At 36.4% G+C, this 11,114-nt stretch overlaps 1 protein-coding gene across 1 annotated transcript in view; it reads left to right on the top strand.

Annotated features, from left to right (window-relative positions):
- Positions 1-11,114, top strand: part of LOC107656069 (protein ECT2) — a 37,769-nt gene that overhangs the window by 3,138 nt on the left and 23,517 nt on the right. Inside the window, exons 4-10 of the mRNA XM_016443748.1 lie at positions 2,461-2,556; positions 4,973-5,155; positions 6,639-6,728; positions 6,820-6,930; positions 8,160-8,233; positions 10,292-10,422; positions 10,657-10,772. Of these exons, the coding sequence (XP_016299234.1) occupies positions 2,461-2,556; positions 4,973-5,155; positions 6,639-6,728; positions 6,820-6,930; positions 8,160-8,233; positions 10,292-10,422; positions 10,657-10,772 (801 nt within the window). The remainder of the gene's footprint in view (positions 1-2,460; positions 2,557-4,972; positions 5,156-6,638; positions 6,729-6,819; positions 6,931-8,159; positions 8,234-10,291; positions 10,423-10,656; positions 10,773-11,114) is intronic.

Here is an 11,114-nt window from a genome sequence, read left to right as displayed (position 1 = left end):
TAGCACATTGTAACGCAGTGTTACAACTTGCCCCATCCGCGCAACTGGAATTTAAAACTGGTTAGTGTCTTCTGCTAGTAATCAAAGCATTAGAAAACTATCTGAACTGATAAATAACAGATTAGATATTAAAATAATAGCAGATTTGTCTAATTTTAAATGAATAATGCAAACTGAGATAAAAAATGTACTTAAGCCAGAATTTAAACGTTACTATGGTAAAATAAATATTCAAACGACGTGTGTTACAACTAACACCCCGTTACTTTGTGCATCGCACTCATCGCAAGTTTATTGTTAAATTGTTAAATGCCCTTACATATCTCTGTCACCATTATAAGTGTTTGATCACCACATTTGAGTGATCATTGCAAAAAATGTGTTTATGTATATATATTCTGTTTATGTATATACTGTATTCTATATATAGTACCAGTCAAATGTTTGGACACACGAATGGGAAAGTGTCCAAACTTTTGACTGGTACTGTACCATAATATACACAAAGAATATCGGCCGATATATCGGTATCGGCCTTTTTTTACTCCCTAATATCGGTATCGGTATCAGCCCCAAAAAACCCATATCGGTCGGGCTCTAATATAAACTCACAATTCTGACTTTTTTTCTCAGAATTGCGAGTTTATATCTCACAATTCTGACTTTATAACTCGCAATTGCGAGAAAAAAAGTCAGAATTGCGAGATATAAACTTGCAATAACCTTTTTTTTTTAATTCAGTGGCAGAAATGGGCTTCCATAGCTTAGTGCTTAGTACACAAAAGATACAAATGCAAACCTTCCGTTTGCCTGACTGAAACTATTTTTTTAACTGAATTTTAAGGATGGTCTAGAGTATTTGTATGTCTTCTTGCTTGTGTTCTTAAAATTAAATTAAATCTGAAATTAAAACAGTAGTTTAATTAACCTTAAATGTCTTAGCTTCTTGTTAATTGTGTGACTTTTCTCCTTGAAGACAGAAATCTTGCTGCTGACGTGGCATTAAAAAATAAATAAATAATAAAACAGTAGTTTTTAAATTATAAAACGCTTCTGTCCTTGACTGATTAAAGTTTACCAGAACTACAAAAATATATGCGGTGACATGTTTGCATGTAGCCATGTACACTACTGTTTAAAAGTTTGGGGTCAGTACAATTTTTAAAATGTTCTCTTCTGCTCACCAAGGCTGCATTTATTTGATCAAAAATACAGTGAAAACATAATTGTGATATATTACATTTAAAAGTAATTGTTTTCTGTTTGAATATTTTAAAATGTATTTTATTCCTGTGACGCAAAGCTGAATTTTCTGTATCATTACTCCAGTCTTCAGTGTCACATAATCCCTCAGAAATCACTCTAATATGCTGATTTCGTGATTTCTTATTAATATTAATGTTGAGCAATTATAATATTTTTGTGGAAACAGTGATATTTTTTTCTGAATTCTTTAATGAACCAAAAGTTCAAAAGAATAACTTTTATTTCAAATATGTTTTGTAACAATATAAAAGTCTTTACTGTCTTTAGTTTTGATCAGTTTAATGCATGTTTGCTCAATAATTATGTTTTCCCCAAAATTTGACAGCAGTGTATTCATTTTAGCAGTTGCTATAGCACCCGCTAATGATGGGTAAATTATAATTAAAAATATTTCCATATGTGCCTATGACAATGGAATTGTTTTGCTGTTTTTAATTCATTTATTTATTTGTTTTTGTCATGCAGTGATAAATTGGGCTCCTTCTTATGATGAAATGCCACTTGTCACAAAAATGTTTCTTCTTTGTCTTATTATGCTGTATGTTTTTATGATTATTATACAACAGTAGACATTTAGTAGCTCTTTGTTTCATTTTATGAAATATCTGATTGAGCTGTTTGAGTCCAGGACAGATGCAGAATTTGGCCAAGTGTGTCAGTAGCTTGAACCAGCAGCTTTTGAGGACCGCGTTCTCTCTGATTCTGAACTGGATTCGATGCTGATGAACATTTTACTCCACATTCTTACACTGACATGTGGTATGTGGCTGTTGGGAGTTAACTGACGAAAGAAAGGTTATGAATGTTCCTTCATTTGCTCTGACAGTTGCGTTTGGAGGGAACGCAGGTCAGTGATGGGGCATTTAGGCTCAGAGCTTGATAAATGAGGTTAAATGTGTGTGGATTCGGGATGAAAACTTCACATGTAGTGCTCAGGGGAGGATGGGGATGTTCCTGAAAGTCTCCTCTCTTTGCCCTTGACATGATGTGAGAAGACTTCAGATGTAGCTGCTTCTTTTAGTAATCTATTCTCCCTGCTCTTACGCAACTTAACATAGCAGAACCTCCTCCTGGACTTTTCTTGACATTTGTTTGAAGTTCTCATCTCGGTTCTGACAGGTTGTAAGGCCCTCCAGCCTGGGAAATTTATCAGCTTTGGGTTGCCAGGTTGACGTCAATTCTTCATTTTTACAGGCCGTCACAATAATGGAAGTCCCAGTGGTAAAGATTAAAGAAGGGCAGCCGGGCACAGAAGCGCATGAGAAATTGATAAAATCTATAGTCAATATGGTACGTCTCGGCACACGGAATCTTTGCATGCTTGAGAGCACCGGGGGATTTGCAGCATGGTGTTTTAAGGGGGGATTCGGTGTGGCACTGTGCTGTTTAATATCAAACTCACTCACACTGGTGGTCTGGACTAAGTTCTAACAGTTTGTTCTAACAACTTGTTCTGTGTTTGTCCAGCAGGTGGCCTTTAATCCATTTAATTAAGAATTACTGTATTTCAATAATTTTTTTTTTCTTTTAATCTTTATTTTAACGTACAGGTAAGTCACGGAATGGTAATTTAATTGAAAATTATAATCAAATGACAGGAATAATGGAAATTTCTGCACTAACAGATCTCCCTTCAGTTCCCTTAAAAACAGGCTGTTCACAGCGGACATATTCTTTCGAATGCTCACCTGGGATACATTTGATTAAAATGCAGTTAAAAAAAGTAGCATTGTAACATAATATTACAACCATCTACATTGCGAGTAAATCACTCGCATATGCGACTAAATCTTCACTCTGGGCGACTAAATGATGTCTAATATTAGCCAATGGCTAATAAATTCTCAGATTTTACTCGCCAGTGTGTGAGTTGGAGGCTAAGTATAAGTTTAGCACAGATATATTTTCACTCGCCAAACACTCTGACTGAGCGCTTCAGAGTTTCACTCTCCGTCAAGCGATCTGTGATATTTTTCATCTCAATGGATGCGCAGCGCACCTGTATTTGACGTACCGTAAACTTTAGTGTGAAGGCACACGACTCGCCGTCGCTTTGTCTCACACACACGCAGAGAGAGAGAGCGAGAGAATGGACCCTTTTCACATTTCCGGGTTTCTCAGCAGCTGAAGTCGTCATAGTAGGGTTAACTTGAAAAGCAGTGAATGGGAGAGTACCACAAATATATTTTTTGCATTCCCATTTGCTCAAATAGCAAAAGAAAAACTCCACGATAGTGTTTTCGTAACTTTCAATAAAAGGAAAAAAAATTGAGAGAGACTGATAACGGCAGTCAGAAGAGAGAACGATGTAAAATTTACTGTCCCTCCCCTAGACACTGCATTAGAAACACCCTCGCATTAGCGTTAACTCTTTTTTTTGTAATTTGATGCAAAGGGGATATAATACAAAGAATAGTGTTTTAAATGTACATACACTTTTTAAAAAATACAAATATGAAAATCTTTTGAGGATTTACGATGCTGATGACTGTTAAACGCGTCATCACAGTCTTGCTCAGCTATTATCGTCCCTGTTTTGATTTCAGCAAATCAGTTCGAGCGAATGCACACAACCTGATTAATATTCATGAATCCACCAGCTCATTAATCCTTAGTGTGTTTTATATTGTTCTTATTAGTAGAATTCGTATCATTATCTCATCAGTATTTTTGTTAGTTTTTTCCCAATTTTTTTTAAAGAAACACTGAATGACCAAAAAAGCACCACCACCAGTCAGTTCAGTTAAAATTACTAATATGCATTCATACATGGTTATCAAGTTTTAATTCTAATGACTAAAGTTCTATCATTAAATAATACTTGATTATCATATTATAATGCTTGACTGACTGAAGTTAAGAGTGTACTTTCAGATATTTAAAAAACGGTGCCATTTTACAAACATTTATTATATAGTCTGGCGAGTAAACTAAAAAATGTACTAGCCAATGGCGATTCAATTGCGAAGGTGTCCGTAGAGGGTTGTATTACTGTAATTTATAATTTGTCACATGATTCTTCAGAAATCAGTCTGATATGCTGATTTGCTGCTAAAGAAACATTTCTCATTAATGTTGAAAATAGCTTTGCTGCTTAATTTTGTGGAAAACTAATAGATTTTTTAGTATTTTATTTTGAATAGAAAAAAAAGAGCATTTATTTTAAAGGGAAATCTTTTGTAACCATATAAATGTCTTTACTGTCTCTTTTGATCAATTTAATGTGTCCTTAACTGAATAGGAGGATTAATTTCTTTTCAATATAAATTACAAACATATAACATTTTAAATATTTAATATATGTAAAATGTACTCATTTTGTTTGGCTTCAGAACTTTTAGTATTAAAAAAAGATTGAGTGCTTGATAATGGCAAAGAAAATAAAAATAGGCAGAAATGAACATGTACAAGTAAATATCCTATATTGGCGGATACAATGTGATTGGTTTCATACTGTATCGTCTAACTGTCCTGTGTGAACCGTCCTGAACTGACACTTGTGTTTGTACATTTGGCAGATGACTGCTGTCTTTCTCCAGCGTATCATCTGTCAGAACACTTTAACATCTCTTGAGATCCCTTTTACCAAAAGAGAGATCTCTGAAAGGAGAGAAATTCTAATCACAATCCAGCTAATGTGTTTATTGATATTCTCATTGTCATCTTCATTTTTTTAGTTATGAATTTTCCTCTTCATCCCTATTAGGATATAAACACCCCCTATATCAAGACTGACAATGTCAGAGATTTTGGTGACGGCGAGAACTGCGAGTTCGAGACGGTCTTTGTGTTGAAAGACTTCCAGGCTCCCGAATACAGCTTCCTGTACAAGAATGACAACCGTATCCTGGGGCCTCCTGCCGTGATGCACTGCGCCAGCAAGGGAGAGGTAATCACAGCCATCTCGCAGGTTTTTTTTCCCCCTGAAGCGGTGAAAGAGTTTGATACTACTATGCCATCACGGGTTGAGTAAAAGCCTGTTGAAATAAAGTTGTTTTTCCAACTGAAACGGATTCGTAAGCAGCTTTGATTGCTCCTGTAAAGCCTGAAAAATGTCGCTGGCTTATCTGAGTGTACGCAGGAGTGTCTGCTTGACTCCCTCAGATATTCCAAAGTGAAATGAACACTTGGCTGGCCAGCGATTGGTACCAGACAGAAAGATTAAGTTGGACGAACACTAGAATATAGATATGACTACACAACACTCCACACCAGTGAGAAATGAAGGCGTGTTGTTAAACGGGTCATATGATGCGATTTCAATTTTTCCTTTCTCTTTGAAGTGTTACAAGCTCTTGGTGCATAAAGAAGATCTGTAAAGTTGCAAAGACTAAAGTCTCAAATCCAAAGAGATATTCTTTATAAAAGTGGAGTCAACCACGCCTACCTAAAACGGCTCGTTCTAACACGCCCCCACATATCTACATCACTATGTGGGAAGATTTGCATAACACCGCCCAAATGTTCACGCAAAGAAAGAAGGTTTAACTTTTATTCTCGCTGTAGTATTGTTGCTGCTGCCATGTCATGAAAACGCTGTGTTTTGTTGTGAAAGCGAAACTACTTTGTTTGGCCTTCCAAAAGAGGACGATATCCACTTCGTCATGCCTAGAGCTGATCTGTGCTGGTCGCTGAGGAAATACATCAACTTCGCGCTGTGAATCGCCGGATCGGCTTTCACCGTGGACGAAGCAGAGTCCAGCCCGGGGTCGTCACATGTGGTTGCCGTTAGCCCGCCGGCCGCTCCTTCATTGAATCCGCCGGCTGCCGCTCACTCTAGCCGCCGGCCGCCGTGTGTGACGCTGTGTTTAGTTGTGAAAGCGAAACTACTTTGTTTGGTCTTCCAAAAGAGGACATGACTAGAAATCAGTGGTTAAGTTGTATTTACAACACTGTTCCAGAACAGTTTAACCCAAATATTCAGATGTGTCCAGCATATTTTATGGAGGACTGTTTCTTGATCCAGGTAGAGTAGACTACAATGCCGGCTGTTCTGACTCACAGACTGTAAGTACGTTTTTTATATATAAAGAATTTGCCACTGATGATTCAAACGCGAGTTTTGAGCAGTGTAGAGCAGCGCTTGTTGTTTGTCATTTCACCGATCACAAATGCAGACATGGTTTTATGTTTACGCTGCGCGATGCAACGCATTGCATTGAATTACATTGGTTGTAATTAATTTCTGCAACTGTACCTTTAAGACTTCTATATGCAGATGACTTTCTGTTTTGATTGATAAACCTACTTGTAGCGTAATCTGGATCTGGTGGTTTTCAGTCCATTTAAAAAAAATTTTTTTTATGTGCATTCTCAGATTTGTGCTCTGATTTGATGCATATTAATGATATTCACCATGTCCTCGTCTGTAGCCTCTGCCGTTCTCCTCCAGGCCTCTCTACTCTATGACCATGCTCAACTTGTCTCTCTGCTTCACCGGATTCCGTAAAAAAGATGAAGTGGTGAGTTCTGCACGTCCACTCGTCTGACTCAAAAACAGCCCATAGTATCACTGTCAGATTACTTGCTCTAATTAACTCTGCTTTTCTTCAGGTTACTCTGGTAAATCTCGTCCATCACATGGGTGGCACCATCCGAAAAGACTTTGACAGTACTAAAGTCACACACCTCATCGCCCGTTCAACACATGGGGAAAAGTACAGGGCATGTATCCACCGCATCCACATGTATACATCATCCTTACTAGCCACTGATTTTTGTGTATAGTGACTCGGCAGGAAGAAAAAAAAAAAAAAAGATTTTCAGTTGTGAAATTCTTTCCGACTCACCCTGCTGTAATGGCACTATGCTGCCACATATCAAATCAAATCACTTATTTACTCCACCATATCCACAAGTGTAAAAGATGAGTTAAACACTTCGCTCTGCGCTCTACAGGAGAGCGAAATATATATATGCATAAAAGTGTAAAGGACAGTATATGTGCATGTAATACACAGATGTATAAAATGTGCTTTTTGATATTGTGGATGAAAATCAGTTTAAGGAACTGTTTTGAAAATTCTGATGTCCTGAGTTTTGTTTGAGGTCCTTGTAGCATGGGAGCATGTACTGTTTAAAAGTTTAGGGGTTAGTAAGATTATTTATTTATTTTTATGGAAATTAATACTTTTATCCAGCAAGGATGCATTAAATTGATCAAGTGTGACAGTAAATGCATTCATAATGTTCATGGTAAGCATCATGGTTAATGGTTTAAAAATATTAAGCAGCACAACTGTTTTCAGCGTAGATAATAAGAAGAAATGTTTCTTGAGTAGTAAATCAGCATATTAAACAGATTTCTGAAGGATCATGTGACACTGAAGACTAGAGTAATGATACTGAAAATTCACAGGAATAAATTACATTTTCAAATATATGAATGAAATAGAAAAATTCTTAATACATAGTCTATAGACATTTTCTCAATTTTTCCAGTTTTTTTCTGTAATATTGGCATGCAATGAAGAGTAGAGTTTGGTTAAATTCCATCTCACTTTCGAATCCCAGAAACCTTTGTAGTCTTTTGTGTTTGAAGAAAGTCAGTCACCAAAACTGTTAAATGATTGACCTTTATTTTCTCATTAATAATATATTAATTATTAAAAATCAGTCTAGATTAAGAGTCTTTTGTCTTTTAGTCAGTGATGGCTATTTCCTGGTGGTTCCTCCAACCCCAGGTGTGCTCTCCGTAACAGGGTCTACTGTCTGCAGCTGACGTGTCTGTTATTTAGAGAGGGTTTGATTAAAACAGTTCTCATGCATCTCTCCTCATAGCGTGCTGAGTTGGGCTGAATCCTTCATTAGTCTGATGCATGCACCAGGTTTTGGTGAGAGGATCTCTTTCCTCCAGATGCTATTCACTGCTTTTTCTCTCTTTTTCTTTTTAGCTGGCAGTCTGCATGGGCACACCCATCCTCACCCCTGAGTGGATACACAAGGCATGGGAGCACAGAGATGACATGTAAGATAGTGTGTGTGTGTGAGGCATAAAACTACCCCTTGCATCAATTCCCCTCACTGTGTGAGTGTAGAGGAGTAAAAAGTGTGAATGATGAGGCTGTAATGTCCAGCCGCTGGTGCGCACGCCTCCCCGCTTCCATATTAAAAACGGTTTCCGCTGCACTCGGGTTGTGACATTTTCCACACATGTATCGAACACTGAACCTGACCTTTCACATTAATGACCTGCCACCATTGGCTGGATGTTGACTGAAGGGATTTTTCTTTCATTCTCATCCCCTCTGCGCTCACCAGACTTAATGGAGACAGACTTAAAGTCAATTCGAAATCAAAATTGACCTTGTACTGTCCTTGTTTCTGGTGTTATTGTCCATGGTGCATCAGTGCACGCTATTCCGTAGGGGGAAAAGTTTTTGAATCTTTCGGCAAAATGCAATTTGCTCTTCCTCTGAAATGGCTCCCTTTTGAACGATGTTACCTTCGTTGCACAGGCTACTGGTTATTGTTGACCAACAACAGAGTTTCTGCAGGTCTTAAAAAGTCTTAATTCACCTGTTCACAAATTAAGGCCTTTAAAAGGTCTTAAATCAGAGCAGAAAGTCTTGAATTGATAAAAAATAAAAATAATTAAACTAATAATGTCTTCATCAGTATTTGTCTTGTTTTCCAATACAAATATCTAAATGTCTTTAAATCAAGATACATTTACTTGAGAAGCAAAATGAAGATATGAAGTCTTGTTTTCTGAGAAACTGAACAAAATTGAGTTTTTGATGAACATATATCTGTAAATGGAATGTGAAAACTTATTTTCCCTTTGAATTAAGTTGTTTTTCTCAAATAAATGTTTGTTCTTTCATCATAAACTCACATTTTGACAGAAAAGACTTAAATTGATCTTGATTTAAGAATATATATATTTTTTATGTGATCAGTAAGTACAGCAAGATATTTTCTTATTCTAGTGGTTGGTAACAGAGGTATTCAAGCCTAAAGCATGTATTAAAAAGTAATGGAGATCAGTTGGAAGCTGTATTTTCAAACTTATGTTGTTAATATACAGTTCATTGTGACATTTACATTTAGAGAACATAATGACGTATAATGTTCCCTTCAATTTATTTCTTAAATTTTCTTTACTTGCTCTTACAAAGTTCTTAAAATCTTAAATGTGCCTTCATAAAACTTGCAGAAACCCTGAAAAAGCCAGCTATCTATTTGGTTATGTTTTTTTGCCAGGGCTTTTAAAATGGGATCTGACTTCCATAGGGGCCTCAATAAGTCTTAAAATGATTTAAATGCAGTTGTATTAACATGATCTTAACAGACATCCTTTTTTAGTTTATTTTTATTACAACAAATGTGCTAAAGGTACATATTAGCTGCACTAATATTGTCAATATTGTCTTGGGCAAAGGCGGGTGTTGGAGTCAAAAAGTTTGGGAACCATTTTTCTAGTGGGTCCTCCAAAAGTTTTACAAAATTAATTTTTTAGAGCCATTAAAGTTGTTTGTGCATCGAACATCATTAGAGAAAACAATTGTTATACAAAATTAGTGTTTTCAATAATTTGCTCTTACTTAAATACAGTAATGATTTAATTTATCCAATAATTTAATTTGCAAAAAGGACATCTTAATATTATGAATGCAAATATTAACTAATATTAAAATTAATTAATAATAATATTACGCTATATAAAGTATAAATGCATCTGTAAACATGAAGCTGTCTTTAGATTTAACAAAATAGCCCCCTCCCAAGGGGATTATAAAATGTGCTGCTTTTTAAGTTTAAATAAAAAAAAAAGATCTGATGCTAAATAGGATGTTATTGTAGAAGTAAAATGAATTGACTTTAAAGGTTAGTTGTATAGCGTCTGTGCCGCATGTCAAGTTGCACCAGTAGAATTGTGACAAAACAAAATTACACTGCTCAACTTTTTTAGTTAGAATTGTCTTCAGAAACTTCCCAAACTATGTTCAGATTTTTATTTTTTTTTTTGTATAGCATATTTTGGTCTTGTGGTGTGTCTGATAATTTTTTTATTTTGCTTTAGTAATTTCCATGCAGGCAATGAGGAGTTCCGCACCGAGTTTAAAGTCCCTCCATTCCAGGATTGCGTGCTGAGCTTTCTGGGCTTCTCTGAAGAGGAGAGAACCAACATGGAGGAGAGGACGCAGAAACATGGTATTGAACTGTTACTCTCATGTATCAGTGTACTTTCTGAAACAAGTCTGAAACATTTCATGCTTTGAAATAATTCTCGATTAACCAAAGCCTTTCACTCTTATTCGTCTGAGATGTTGACCCCAGGATATACTTCTGTATTTTATTGCTAGACCTTCTCTGTGTAAGCAAATGACCCCTGACTTCTGCTTGAGGGGGATTTTTAAAGGAGCGTGTACTGCTTGTTTTGTCCAGGTGGACGGTTCCAGGCGGTGGGTGATGAGAGATGCACTCACTTGGTAGTTGAGGAGAACTCCATTAAAGAACTGCCCTTTACTCCCTCCAAAAGACTCTATGTAGTGAAGCAGGAGGTATGAACTTGACTTAAAGTCTCACAAGCACACACACAGAAACACACTGGGCTTTGTGTGGGTCCTTAATAATAGTGTTTAAAAAACCACTGTTATTTTACACTGCTTCCTGTCTGTAGTCCGTTATCTAGTAGGTTGTGAGGAGTGGGAGTCTTTTTTTGGCACACGTCAGCTCAGTTACGATCATAAATGCATCAGAATTTATTTAAAGGGGTCATATGATGCGATTTCATTTTTTCCTTTCTCTTTGAAGTGTTACAAGCTCTTGGTGCATAAAGAAGATCTGTAAAGTTGCAAAGACTAAAGTCTCAAATCCAAAGAGATATTCTTTATAAAAGTTAA

The sequence above is a fragment of the Sinocyclocheilus anshuiensis genome, unplaced genomic scaffold (genome assembly GCF_001515605.1).
Source record: "Sinocyclocheilus anshuiensis isolate Anshui unplaced genomic scaffold, SAMN03320099.WGS_v1.1 scaffold51, whole genome shotgun sequence".
Taxonomy (NCBI): Eukaryota; Metazoa; Chordata; class Actinopteri; order Cypriniformes; family Cyprinidae; genus Sinocyclocheilus; species Sinocyclocheilus anshuiensis.
This window is presented reverse-complemented; position numbering and strand designations above follow the sequence as displayed.